The sequence below is a fragment of the Aquarana catesbeiana genome, linkage group LG09, assembly GCF_042186555.1.
Source record: "Aquarana catesbeiana isolate 2022-GZ linkage group LG09, ASM4218655v1, whole genome shotgun sequence".
NCBI lineage: Eukaryota > Metazoa > Chordata > Amphibia > Anura > Ranidae > Aquarana > Aquarana catesbeiana.
This window is the reverse complement of record NC_133332.1, coordinates 250,853,336-250,868,509: the sequence shown is the minus strand read 5'-3', so window position 1 is coordinate 250,868,509 and position 15,174 is coordinate 250,853,336. Positions and strand designations below refer to the sequence as shown.

The following is a 15,174-nucleotide window of genomic DNA, read 5'->3' as shown; positions in this document are numbered from 1 at the left end:
ATAAACTACAGCACCAAGCACATACAATGCACGAGCTCTACGACGAGTACGTACAGGTAACATGGCTTCAAAACGGTCGGCTGGTCAGAACGCACTAAACAGAACGCACTGAAGAACAGCAAGGCCTGTGAAGAACGACCTGAAAATCAGGAACGAGCGGCCAATAAAACAAAGATTTCTCAATGCCAACTGACCAAACGCACTGAAAAGCAGATACAAACCTCACAAGCACAGACTGAACAACAGTTAAAACGAACTGAAAAATACGAGTCTCACAAGCGCAAATCGTCTCTCACCAAACTTCTACTAACACGAGATAAACACGAGATTAGCAGAAGGAGCCCAAAGGGTGTCGTACGGGCTATTGAACTTCCGTTTTATAGTCTCGTCGGACTTGGTGTACGTCACCGCGTACTAGGCTGTCGTACTTTTGTGTGGTCGTGTGTAGGCAAGTCCGTTCGTAAGAAAGTCTGCCGCAAGTCCGCCGAAGGTACGTCGGAAGTATGTCGGACAGGCTGTCGGACTTTTGTAGACGAAAAGTCCGACCGTGTGTACGCGGCATTACATTGGCGGTCATTGTAGGTGGGAGATCAGTCTGCTCAAGGATTGCCTAGCAACCTCTGGAGGTACCCTTTGGGACCCTGGTTGAGAAAGCCTAGTTTAGTTTTTCCAATTAGTTTTTAAATGCACAAGTAAAAAAGATCAGCTTGGTGGACCTTATCAACGTGTGTTAATGTTCTAATATTTAAGATACACTTTACAATTTTTGATTTCTGTGCAGCACATTAGGAGAAACAGATCACAAACTTTAGAAACAGCCAACCCCAGTCCCTTTTGAACCCCCTTTACATGTAATTCTATACTTAAAATTGTAGAATATGAATGTAGAGGATCTGCAATGCCTTCCTTGATCAAAGTGTGTTTCTACTCTAGCAAAATTCAAGCAGGGGCTTCCTGCTTTTGGCAGATAGTTTGTTTCCTGTGATTACATTAGGGCAGTGGTCCCCAAACTGTGGCCCGGGGAGCCACATGCGGCCCTTTGCTTGCCTTAATCGGACCCTGGAGCACTATTCCTAATACTGATGCCAATGAGAGGGCACCATTCCTCCCAATGACACCAACAAAGGGGCACTATACCTCCAACTGATACCAACAACGGAGCACTATCCCTCCCATCAAAACCAATGATGGAGTATTGCTTATCCCCATTGAGGGTGGGGCATTTTCTACCCCCACCAGCCACAGTCAAAGCCTGAAGGACAGTAAACTGGCCCTTTTTTTAGAAAGTTTGGAAACTCCTGCATTAGGGCATGCAACATAGATCATTATTTATGGACCTGGCACTAAAGACATAATCAAACTGGTATGTGAAGTAAGTGTTTTCTTGCAGCCAAGTGTTTTGTGAATGACCACGTGGTGGGGCCCAAGTGCGCTAATCTCCGTTGTGTTAAAGAGAAAACACTGCTTTAAGACCCTTGGAATCTGACATTTCTGTGAGCTTTAGATTCCTGCACTCTAGGGGTCCTCCTGCTGGCCCTGTGTCTAAGGCTGGGTCCACACTGTTGCAAATTGGATGTGGCTTTCCCCGCATTCCAACTCGCATAGCAGGAGATTGTGACCGGCTCTCTATGGAGCCGGTTCGCACATCTCCGCAGCGGCTCTGGTGCGAATTGCACAGGAGCCCAGTGCATCTTTTGGTCTGTTTCAGGTCCAAATTCAGTCAAAAGTTTGGGCTGAAATCAGACCTGAAATGGTGAATGGGGACACACCAGACTCCTGCTATGACCTGGAGCGTGCTGCAGTGTGAACCCAGCCTTATGCAGTAGATATGTAGGGGCCAATGGTAGTAACCACTGCATATGGAATCTGAAAATACCCTAAGATTCTTCAAATGGAGGGTTCTCTTCAGTACAGCAGAGATCAGGAGAATGGACAGTGGGAGAGGTAGAGTAGGTATTTCCTATGTTGTGAGAAAGGGCGCCCCTTCTGCCTGGAACATTTTAGCTGATAAGCCCCCTTCCACCTGCATTTCAAATGAGATGTTTGTCTCGGGCAAATTCTTAGAGACAGAGAAATGTATTGTTTGTCAAAGCAGTCATCTCCTTGCTTTGAACCCACTTCTGAAAGGTACTGCTTCAAACTCCTTCACCCCTATCCGGTGGCTCACATTTTGGGTGCTGGCTGGGGAGAGCCAGTCCCGGCTTAATGTACCAAATTCAGCAAGTGAAATTTCCCAAACGATGCACAACAACATGCCCGATAGTCACCTTAGTAGAGCAGCCTCAGCCCAGCTCTATCCAGACCACACCCCCAACGTGTTTCGCCCTGCCCTTGGGGATTAGGCATAGAGGTGGTCTCCATTTACTTGCTAGCTGTATGGTCAGATGGCCATAGAGGGAGGAGGGATGCCCTGTCTGATCCCACAGCTAGTCTTTGACGGCACAGTGAAAGATAGAACAAGGTACTACTTGTACATTGTCACCTGGAGACAGAACACATAAATAAAAATTGAAACAAGACTTCTTTATATCTCTGCACCAGTGCATTGAAAATGAAGCTGTCAGTGGAACCTTTGTATCTGACTGATATTCTTTTCTAATGCCATGAAGACAAAACTCCCAAAGCTTGCAGTAGTGATTGGGCCTGTGGTTCCTAAATTGATTGTAAAGTCAGAAGGTTTTTTTATCTTAATGCATTCTATGCATTAAGATAAAAAGTCTTCTGTGTGCAGCAGCTGCCCCTCAGCCCCCCAATACTTACCTGAACCAGCGATGTTGTAGGAGTGCCTCAGCTGCCCGGCTCATTGGCTGAGACAGCAGTGCGACCCCATTGGCTCCCACTGCTGTCAAAGTCAGTCAGCCAATGAGGAGAGAAAGGGGCCAGGGCCGGGCTATGGCTCCATGTCTGAATGGACACAGTGAGCTGTGCCTCGGCTCAGATGCCCCCATAGCAACCTGCTGGCTGTGGGGGCACTCAACAGGAGGGAGGGGCCGGGAGCACCGAAGAGGAACCCAAGAAAAAGAGGGTCCAGGCTGCTCTGTGCAAAACCACTACACAGGGCAGGTAAGTATACCATGTTTGTTATTTTAAACCAAAAAAACCCGAGACTTTAGTATTACTTTAAGCACTTCTAATGGGTTCCGCTTCGGGTGCCAAGCCAAGTGTAAGTCAGCTTCATCCAGAGCCAGATTTAGATCTTGAGGGGCCCGGGGCACTTTAAGGTTCGGGGGCCCCGTATGCACAGAGTTGGTTTACATTCTCAATGACAGTCACACCTTTTTAAAATGCATGGCAGAATGTCATTCTGAGGTCACACATACCCACACTCATGCAGTCATAGAGCTCTATGTGTGGTTTGCTTGAGCCGCCTAAATTCATTTTTGAAAAAGTATACAATGTACCAGTCCATAATTTTACAAATGATGGTCAACATAATATTACTTCCCAAGATACATTTAATAGAAGAAAGTACGCTTTTTATTATACATTTTATATAATTGTATTATTTATTATTTTATTTTTTTTAAATATTGTTTTAATATAATTTTTGTATATAAAGGGGGCCAGGGGCAATTGTCCCTTTTGCTCCTTATAAATCCGGCCCTGGTTTCATCACAAGTCCACTGCCTCTTAGTTAATATAGAGAGGGCTGAAACTCAGACATAACTTATCAGTCTTCTGCCCAGATGCCAGCCCACTCATTAATAAGGAAGAGGCTCTCGTCTGGTAGAGGGACAAACTGGCATTAGGAGCTGCGCTTGGCAGCTTTTTTGCACATGTAACATCCTCCTTGTTAGGTGTCTAGGAAGCTAGGCAAATTTAGTAGTTTTGGCTCCTCTGTAGTCTATAGAGCAATTGTTGATTTGCCTTTTGGTTGCTCTGGGTCTTACAGATGGTAGGTTTGATTGCTCTCCCCTGTCTTCTAGAGGCTTCTGGAACATAGAGGGTTGAGCAAAGCAAATCTCACTCTGAATATTTACTGTGCTCCAGCCAATCCCTGGAGAGGTGTGCTCTGAAGGTGGCTGTAGAGGCAGCTAAATAATCTGAGATTTAGAGCAGTGGTGTGCCGCCTTCATCTTCTTTGGGAGGGAATCCATCCGTTTGGATGGGGGTAGGTACCCCCTCCTGCAGCAGCTATCCTGGTTCCAGCAGTCATTCACCGAGGTCCCAGCTGTGACAGAGCTGGTGGTCCTATTTCTTAGGATCCCTTTTTTGGAGCTATTTAAGGGTTTCCTCACTTGGCCTGGGCTGGAGAGCTCACTGAAGAGTTCCTGGTGAATACTGGGCGGAGGCATCCAGGGACTAATTCTAGCAGCAGCTCCTTCCGGGGTAGCACTACACACATATGCAACAACTTCAAGAAGAGGCTCAAGACCAGGCATACTGTCCTGGCTCATCCTCTCCCATGGTGGCGGTCAGTTTCCTTTCTATGCCATTGGTGGTGATGATTGGAGATGTCCAGTATATATATTTTTTGATTTGGTAACTTTCAATACTAATTTTGTATCTTTTTTTCAGGGGAGCTTTTTCTGAAGTGGTCCTTGCACAGGAAAAAGATTCAGAGAGACTGGTAGCCCTAAAATGTATCCCGAAGAAGGCCCTGCGTGGAAAGGAGGCGGTGGTGGAAAATGAAATTGCAGTCCTTAAGAAGTAAGTTGGCCATTAAGGGACCAAGCTAATAATAGGGATATGTTTTGAGATAAGTATAATTCGATCTTGCTACCCAAATTTCTATTACCTGTCAAACAAGGAAAAAAACAGCTGCGGAGATCATGCATCAATCCCATATTGATTTTCATATTATTTATAGTAGAACTAAACTCTAAAAATGTGAAGATTTGATATGGTATAGGAACGTTTAAAAATTGTGACTAAGTACCCTAAAGTTTCTCTTTTGTGTAGAATTTTTCCTGAAAAAAAGCAGTGCACCTTCTGGCATATGAGTGTGCCTAGGCACTCCTGTCACTAGAGTCTCCTTGCTGTATATGCGTAGCATCAGATCTAAGGCACTGCTGCCTTTGACACCCAGTCTCATGAGATTTGGAGTGAGATCTGATATCATCACCATTGTTCTGCTCACTGTTCTCCTTGCTGGAAGCTCTGATATAGGAAAGCTAAGCTATGCATAGAAGCTTGTATTGGCACCATTTGGTGAATCAATAGATTGATTTGTTTCAGATGTTCTGCTAGAAGGATAGATATAGGCTGTATAGAAAATCGATACATGTTCGGTCACCATTTGAGGAATTGCTTTATATGCTGTCCTCTGGATTAGTGTGTATGCAGGTGCGGTCTATTTTCTCCACTGCAGGTGGTGCTCATAGGCAGCAGTAAAGTAGGTGGAGTAGGAAGTCGAGAGGAACTTAGTTCCTCTATGGTTTTCTTGGTCACAGAGAGGCAGCATCCGACTGAATGCTGGGACCCAATGGGACATTAGTGGCCCTCTTGGGTCAGCCAGAGTCTATTTAAGACCCTGGTGCACATTTTGCAAGAAGCAGTGTAGGGACAGGGTAAGGTTCCGGAGGGAGGAGTAGAAAAATCGCAGGGAAACGCAATTCTGCCTGGAAACTTCCCTATGTGGGTATGGACCGGTCAGGTCACATTCCACTCCTTAAGACAGATGCTGTCGGCTTGCTTGGGTTAACCATTTTCTGACACATTGCTGTTACATCTTGTGAGTGTTCCTGGTTGGCTTGCCTTCCCACCGGGCCTGTTGTGTATTGCTCAACTTCCTTTACAATACATTCCTGTTTTTGCACTTGGACTATGAGTGATTTCTGCCCTCCGAACCTACCCACAAGTGGTTCTCAACCATTGGATCATGGCATGCTACCTGCTGCTCCACAACCTCATTCCTTCCAGGCCAGCCAGCTGCAGAATCACTAATCTACCACAGTGCCCCCCAGCTCCCATAGTGCCCCTATAATGGCCTTCAGAGCCCTGCAACTCCCCACAGTTTCACCAGGCCCCCTGAGAGTGCTCAGCTCCCACAGTTCCCCCCATCCCTCCCACAGTGCTCCCCCAGCCTGCTTCAGAACCACAAGCCCTCAAAGTTCCTCCAACAGTGTCCCACAGAGACCCCCACCCACCCAAGGTGCCTTCTAGCCCCTGTAGTGCCCTTCAGTCTTGCACAGTGCCCCTGCAGAGCCCCCAGCTTCCTGGAGAAACCCAGATCCCTGTAGAAAATTCATCTCCTACAGGGCCACCAAATCTTCTAACCCCGTCCAGAACCCCCCCCCCCCAAGTAACAGACATCCCCATCCAGAGCTTTCCAGCACTTCAATAAAAATTATGTAATTCCATATTGTGACTATAATTTTTTTTTTACTGTTGGGGCATTGAAGGTTTTGGAAGAACTTACCAGCCCCCTAGACTCAATAGGTTGGAGAACCCCATTCTCTGGATTAGTCGAAAGTTGATATTTTTACTTATTTTTTTAAACTCAATGTCTTTTTTGACCTGACTATGTAACGTCATTATGTAACATTCTGCATAGCAGGAAGGATGACTAAATGTTTCTAGATTGCAGCTTTTCATTCTAAACTGAAACAAAACTTTTTCCTGTAAAGCTTTGAAGCTCTTCTATCACTTATCATATTTTCGGAGCTTGTATGATTGATTTGAGAGTCTCCTAGGTAACTAAAATGATCGTCTGCTAATCCGTATACAGTACACTCGGGTAGCGCAATTGTGCTGTGGCAAAGGATAATTAACTTATTTTCTTTTTGTTACATTCTGATTTGAACTTTTCACCCTTTTCCACCACCTCTCTGTACATAGCTGGTAGAGTTGCTATAGATACTATTAGGAAGACAAGCTAAGATATGAACATTGGGGCAATATTGCAATGTAACTATAGTGACCGACTGATTTGATTTTGTGAGGTTATGGCATCTGTTATACAACAAAAAAATCGGGCAACAGAAGGTGTTTAGAACAAAAAACGACAGCTCTGATTACTATTCAATCCTTTCCAGTGCTGTTCTCTGCAGTAAGGATGAGCTCCGGCGTGTTCGCATGGCGCACGTGCCGAGCCCGCCAGGAAGTCGGCACGGCGCAGCGCTAATCACAGGCAGGGAGACATTTCCCGATCTCTGCAGCCGCACATCGGGAAATGTCTCACTGCTTGTGATTAGCGCTGCGCCGTGCCGACTTCCTGGCGGGCTCGGCACGTGCGCCATGCGAACACGCCGGAGCTCATCCCTACTCTGCAGTAATTGCTTCTTCCACTAGATGTCCTCAGTCTTCCAATTTGAATGATACCCAGCATCATTCAACCCAGAAGACTGAGGACATTCTGTGAGTGCAGGGGTGGAGATCCCATCTCTGAGAAGGCATTAGCGGCAACACCCTGCATTCATTTATAATAATGCAGAGAACAAGGTGAGCTCTACTGCAGATCCCCCACCATCAAGAGAAGAGCTAAAGAGGCAGAGAACCCTGTAGGTCTTGAGACCAGCCATAGAGGTAAGTATTTTGGTCTCTGGTTTCAACAGAATACTATCTACATAGAGTTTTCATGTTCTCCCTGTGCTTGCATGGGTTTCTTCCGGGTACTCTGGTTTCCTCTCACCCTCTAAAGACATGCTGGTAGTTTAATTTGCTTCTGTCCAAATTGCTGCCCCCACTAGATGTCCTCAGTCTTCCAGATTGAATGACACCAGCATCAGTAGAGAACAAGGTGGGAACTACTACAGATCCCACACCATCAGGAGAAGAACTGAAGAGAAAGAGAACCCTGTAAGTCAGGTGACCAGCCAGGAAGGTAAGTATTAAGGTCCCAGTTCAAACAGGACGCTATCTGCATGGAGTTGTTCCTGTGCTTGCATGGGTCTCCTTTGGGTATTCTGGTTTCCTCCCACACACCAAAGGCATGATGGTAGGTTAATTGGCTCCTGTCCCAATTGCTACCACCACTAGATGTCCTCAGTCTTCCAGATTGAATGACACCCAGGATCATTCAACCCAGAAGACTGAGGACATACTGTGAGTGCTAGGTGTCATGATCCTGCCGTTGAGGAGGTACCAACACAACACCCTGTATTCATTTACAATAATGCAGAGAAAAAGTTGAGCACCACGGCAGATCACCCACCATCAGGAAAAGATCTGAAGAGGTAAAGGACCCTGTAAGTCACGAGACCAGGGGAAGAGGTAAGTATTAGGGTCCCCCATTCTCACAGGACACTACCTGCATGGAATTTGCATGTTCTCCCTATGCTTGCGAGGGTTTCCCTCTAGGTACTCCAGGTTGCTCCCACACTCCAAAGAAATGCTGGTAGGTTAAATGGCTCTTGTCCAAACTGGTCCTAGTATGTGAGATAGGAAACTTAGATTGTAAGCTCCTTGGGGGCAGTGACTGATGTAAGTGTATAATATATAAAAGAGCTGCATAAAAAAAAATTAAAGTAATAAACCAAGATACTTCTAGGGAAGGTAGGAGCACGGAGTTAGGCTTAGGGCTTGTTTACACTAGCAGTTGTGGGCCAGTAAAGCTGCGCAGTTGAGCTGTATTTTTACCGCTCCCTCTCTAGCAGCAGAGGCAACGCCCCCAGGTGTACAGATACCACAGCTTCACCACATACTATATGTCTGACATAACCCATTCAAGTGAACAGGGTCATGCTGCAACTTCCCTACAATGCATGAGGCTGCAGTGCACTAGATTCCAGCGTTTAGGAGGTTGAAACAGGCGATGAGGCAGTGGCGGCTGGTGCTCAAAATTTTTTTTTGGGGGGGGGGGGCGCAAACAAACCGAAAAAAAAAACCATCAATTGCAGCCACTGTGCCATCAAATGCAGCCACTGTGCCCATCAAGTACAGCCAATGTGCGCATAAAGCGAAGCCACTGTGCCCATCAAACGCAGCCACTGTTCCCATCAAGCGCAGCCACTGTGCCCATCAAACGCAGCCACTGTGCCCAAACGCAGCCACTGTGCCCGTCAAACGCAGCCACTGTGCCCATCAAACGCAGCCACTGTGCCCGTCAAACGCAGCCACTGTGCCCGTCAAACGCAGCCACTGTGCCCGTCAAGGGCAGCCACTGTGCCCATCAAGGGCAGCCACTGTGCCCATCAAACGCAGCCACTGTGCCCATCAAGCGCAGCCACTGTGCCCATCAAGCGCAGCCACTGTTCCCATCAAGCGCAGCCACTGTGCCCATCAAACGCAGCCACTGTGCCCATCAAGCGTAGCCACTGTGCCATCAAATGCAGCTACTGTACCCATCAATTGCTGGCAGTGTGCCAATTGCTGGCAGTGTGCCCATCAATTGCCGCTACTATGCCCCATCAAATGTTACCAGTGTGCATCGCCCGGCACTTACCTGTCTCGCATCGGGTCAGCGGCAGTGTCCTGCACCCTTCTCGATGTCTTCTTCCGTCCTCTCTATCAGGAGTCCAATCACAGCGCCTGACGTTTCAGCCAATCAGGTGACAGGTAACAGACCAGAGCACCTGATTGGCTGAGAGGCAGTTCAGTGTTAGCAAAGCGAATTCCTTCGCTTTGCTAACACACAGCTGAGTGAACAGCGAACGCACAGCATCGCGCCCGATGTTCACCTTTTTGGGCGCCTATAAGGTGCTTCCAAACCCCCCCCCCCCAGGAAAACGTGCATAGGCGTGGCGTCATTTTGCATGCCTTCACAAAACGCTATAGCATGAGTGCAGCCTTTGGGTTTAATACTACTTTGATTATTGCATACCACAAAACTCTGCTCGGCTCTCCATTGGTTGAGCTCAGGGGCCGATAGCAGTCAGCGTTCCCTATACTGTAATAATAATAGGGGCTGCGACTACATTACAGCAAGCCTACAGAATGGGGGAGGGGTGGGTTTATCTTGCAGTGCAGGCGGCTCAGCAGATAAATGGCGTGTTTAAACATTAAATTAAATTCTTTACAGACAAGAAGCTCAATATTCATAACAAGGCCGGATTATACCGCATCCAGGAGCAGCGTGTAGAGTCGCTAAATTAGAATAACGATGGCGAGATATCGTTTTATTAAAAGTCGGATCCTACAAAGGTTCGGAGCGTCAGAAGAGTTTATAAATACGTTGCCGCATTTTTTTTTAAATTTTTTTTTTAGTTTGCAGCCTTGGGGCCGCGACGGGCCTTTTAACCCCTTGTTGACGGAAGGTAAAATAAACCGTAATGCCTAAATGCAGCACCTTAAAAAAAAAAACTGCAACGATTTGGGCGCCATTCACACCTAAATGCGCTCAAAATGCGCTAAAAGCTGCATGAGCTACTTTGTCAAGCGTATAATTCACCTGGAGACATTCACACCTAGGCACATTGAGAATGCACGCAAAATCGCACCGCGTTTGTGCGCGTTCTCGCGCTACGCGAGCAGGGCAGCCCAGAATAGCGCGAGAATTCACCCAAACGCAGCGTGATTTTGCGTGCATTCTCAATGTGCCTGGGTGTGAACGTAAATTGAGTCTTCATTGGGTGGTAAATCATTTTTTTAAAAATAATTTTTGGGCCCGTTTTAATTTGATAATTAAAACGGGCCCAAAAATGATTAAAAAAATATATTAATTTATTGGTGGTGGGTCATGGTAGCGGCAAGAAATATACCAATAAATTAATTTTTTTTTTTTAATCATTTTTGGGCCCGTTTTAATTTGATAACTAAAACGGGCCCAAAAAATGATTAAAAAAATAATATATTAATTTATTGGTATATTTCTTGCCGCTACCATGACCCACCACCAATAAACACCCAAAACCAATTCTCCTATATATATATATATATATATATATATATATATATATATATATATATATATATATATATATATATATATATATATATATATATATATATCATATATATGTCTATTGTTTGTTGTTTGTACCCATAGAGGATTGTCTAGAACTGGAGCACACAGAATCTGGTGCAGCTGTGCATAGTAACCAATCAGCTTCTAACAGCTTGCACAATTAAGTTTTGCCCATAAAACCTGGAAGCTGATTGGTTACTATACACAGCTGCACCAGATTCTCTGTGCACCGGTTTTGGTCAATCTCCCCCCTAGTAGGGCCAAGAGACATAATTGCGTATTTTGTCTTTTAACCACTTCCTGCCCGCCATATAACAGAACGTCGGGCGCAAAGTGGTTAAGTTATCCTGACTGGACGTCATGTGACGTCTAGCAGGATAAGCCGCGATTGTGCTCCCATGGGGGCGTGCAGGGGCGTGTCAGTCTGACACGCCGCAACTCCGATCGTGGTAAAGCGCCTATGACGTAGGCTCTTTACCACTTGATCAGCTGTGACCAATCACAACGTGTAACCAGGAAGTCCCGGTAAACGGCTTTCCTCGGTTCGCGCTGACAGGAGAGCCGTTCAGCTCAGCCCCCATCAGAGGTGCCCACCACATCTACCAATCAGTGCCCAAAGTCCCAATCAGTGCCTATCAGTAATGCCTGTCAGTGCCCTTCACGGATGCCAATATGCCAATCAGTGCCCACCAGTAATTACTGTCAGTACCTCATCATCAGTCATTTGTCAGTGCCCATCAGTGCCACCTATCAGTGCCCATCAGTGCTACATATTAGTGCCTCCTCATCAGTGCCCATCAATTCTACATATTAGTGCCTCCTCATCAGTGCCACCTATCAGTGTCGCCTATCAGTGCTACATATTAGTGCCTGCTCATCAGTGCCAACTCAGCAGTGCCCATCAGTGCCCATCAATTCTACATATTAGTGCCTCCTCATCAGTGCCAACTCAGCAGTGCCCATCAATGCTACATATTAGTGCCTACTCATCAGTGCCACCTATCAGTGTCGCCTATCAGTGCTACATATTAGTGCCTCCTCATCAGTGCCAAATCAGCAGTACCCATCAGTGCCCATCAATTCTACATATTAGTGCCAACTCAGCAGTGCCCATCAGTGCCACCTATCAGTGTCGCCTATGAGTGCCCATCAGTGCTACATATTAGTGCCTCCTCATCAGTGCCAACTCAGCAGTGCCCATCAGTTCTACATATTAGTGCCTCCTCATTAGTGCCAACTCAGCAGTGCCCATCAGTGCTACATATTAGTGCCTCCTCATCAGTGCCAACTCAGCAGTGCCCATCAATTCTACATATTAGTGCCTCCTCATCAGTGCCCATCAGTGCCACATATTAGTGCCTCCTCATCAGTGCCAACTCAGCAGTGCCCATCAATTCAACATATTAGTGCCTCCTCAACAGTGTCCATCAGTGAAGGAGAAAACAAAATTTTATAACAGAAGAAAAAATATTTCTTTCCCAAAATGTCGGTCTTTTTTAGTTTGTTTAGCAAAAAAATAAAAAACCTCAGAGGTGATCAAATACCACCAAAAGAAAGCTCTATTTGTGGGTGGAATACCATTGTTATGGCAGCAGATAGCTGCTGAACGGCAGACGGTCCTCTTTCAGATAAAGGTGGTCTCCACAGCGGATTCACCGCAAGATCGCTTTTATCGGAGGTGGGATAGGGCCCCCCTCCCATCATGTTCCGGTCGTCTCTGCCGCTTACCGGAGCCGATCGGGTCCTCTCCCCTGTGAGGCTGGGTGCTGAGTGAGGGAAAGATGGCCTCCACTCGGCTCCATACCATTGGATGACGGAAGCGACGTCAAATGTCACTTCCGCCCAATGGTCCTAAAGGGGAGTTTTTTTTTTTTTTTTTTTAATTATTGCATTTAAGTGTAAATATGAGATCTGAGGTCTTTTTGACCACAAATTTCACATTTAAGAGGTCCTGTCATGCTTTTTCTATTACAAGGGATGTTTACAATCCTTGTAATAGGAATAAAAGTGACCCAAACATTTTTTTTTTAAAGGAAGTGTAAAAATGAAAAATAAAAAGTAAACTAAATAAGAAAAAAAAAAAAAAAAAAAAATATTTTTTAATCGCCCCGTCCCGCCAAGCTCATGCGCAAAGTGCCCGCATATGTAAACGGTGTTCAAACCACACATGTGAGGTATCGCCGCGATCATTAGAGCGAGAGCAATAATTCTAGCCCTAGACCTCCTCTGTAACTCAAAACTGGTAACCTGTAGAAGATTTTAAACTTCGCCTATAGAGATTTTTAAGGGTCAAAGTTTGTCACCATTCCACGAGCGGGTGCAATTTTGAAGCGTGACATGTTGGGTATTAATTTACTTGGCGCACCATTATCTTTCACATTATAAAAAATATATAAATTTATTAAGGTTTTATTTTTTAATTTCAAAAAAGTGTATTTTTTCAAAAAAAAAATTGCGCTTGTAACACCAGTGCACAAATATGGTGTGACATAAAGTACTGCAACAACCACCATTTTATTCTCTAGGGTGTCTGAAAAGAAAATATATAATGTTTGGGGGTTCTAAGTAATTTTCTAGCAAAAAAAAAAAAAAATGATTTTAACTTGGAAACACCAAGTCTGAAAAATAGACTCGGTCCTTAACTAGTTAAAGTCACAGTGACGTTAGAAAGGTTCCTGCCCTACTTTGATCTGATTTTTATGTGACTTGAGTGCCATAGACTGCAATTTAAACCCTCTAAAGTCGCATGAACGTCACACCTCAATGTTATACATGCGACCGTTGTGCAACAGTTGTCACTGGTAAAAGCCAAAGTCGTACCCATCCAAAGTCGTACATGTGTGAATTGAGCCTAAAACATACTGACCCTGGCCTTTAACCTCCCCCCCCAACCTGACCTTTGATCTTGGCCTTAGCCCTGACAACAAGGAATTATTTATATGGGCAGCAAGGAAGGGGTAAAAAGAGGATTTTGAGCTGTGGTTTTATGGCCTCCGAACCACCCATCTGAAAGCTAGAGGGGGTTTTACGCATGACGCTGAAATCAACAAATTTAACTTAGCTTGCCGAGTTTGACAACTGACACTAACCGCTAAAGTCAATGGGACTGCACCAGTATGGTGATCCCATTTAAAATCACCATGTGCCTAAAATTCAATTCCAGTCCTCAAGGCGCACCAACAGGTCACGTTTTCAGGATTCCCCTCAGTTGAAACCGCTGTGGTAATTACTAAGGCAGTGGAACTGATCAAATCACCTGTGCAAAATAATGGAGAACCTGAAAACATGACCTGTTGGTGAGTCTTGAGGACTGGCCTAAAAAATAGCAAAAAAAAAAAAAACAGGCATTCATCATACGTTTTTCACAGTTATACATTAGTTTGTTCTTGAAAAAATTTCCAAATGTTTCCATCCTCCTCCTTCGATTTTGCCTATCACTACAGTCAAAATGAAAAGTCGATTTGTCCTCACTAACCATTGGAGGATAGAAGGAATGTTCTAAAAATGAAATTTTTTAAAAGAAATTCTGTTGGTGTATGGCCAGCTTTGTTCTCAGGATCCCTTCCAGGATTTCCAATGGTGCTCACGGAATCCTTGCCAAGACTTCCCAAAAACAATGTTGGGCGTGTCCTTTGACCCAAAGTGTATTTAAGCTCCAGCCTCAGAAGTGACTGGTGCTTTGTCTTCTGGTTGCTACCCTTGCTTTGTGCTGCTGTACTACAAATTGTCAAGTTCATTGCTGACCCAGATTGACTTTGCAACTCTCTTGTCTGCCCATGACTTCTGATGGGATCTGACTACTCCTTTGTCTAATATTTTTAGACAGTCATAGCACCATAGCCTCCTTGTCTTTGCTAACCCCTTGGTTAGGTGATCCTGAGGGCCATGACCTTGTACCAGCCTGCAGCAAAGAACTATGAGGGCCACTAGGGCTCTTGGTCTATCTTGACCAGCTGGTGCTTAGACTCCGTGCCTCAGGTGAGCCCTGTTAGGGGGTGTTGCCATAACTGACTTGTAAAGGACCAATAATGCATTGAAATTTTGGCCACCGAAAATCATTGGCTGAAAATAGGGTTTTCAGTGTTTTGACAAAAACGGGTGCGTGTTTTCAATACATTTCAATAGGGAGGTGCAGCTTTTTAACTGATCAAAAATGCAGCAAGCAGGATTTTTAACACCCCCAACGGAAGCACAACAGACAAGTGTGAAGACATTCATAGAATTTAAAGGGATACATTTTTCTCAAGCTTTTCTTGCGCTAAAGGTGCAGATAATGGCCGACAAATTTTATATTCATTCATGATATTAAAAAGTCAAATTTAATACAATAATATATTAAAATCTATATATTTTATTTAAACTGTCAATTTCGGTTTCAGTCAAGTGAA

At 45.1% G+C, this 15,174-nt stretch overlaps 1 protein-coding gene across 1 annotated transcript in view; it reads left to right on the top strand.

Moving 5' to 3' along the window:
- PNCK (pregnancy up-regulated nonubiquitous CaM kinase) overlaps positions 1 to 15,174 on the top strand; it is a 150,640-nt gene that overhangs the window by 93,910 nt on the left and 41,556 nt on the right. Inside the window, exon 3 of the mRNA XM_073600169.1 lies at positions 4,519 to 4,650. Coding sequence (XP_073456270.1) covers positions 4,519 to 4,650 — 132 coding nt within the window. The remainder of the gene's footprint in view (positions 1 to 4,518; positions 4,651 to 15,174) is intronic.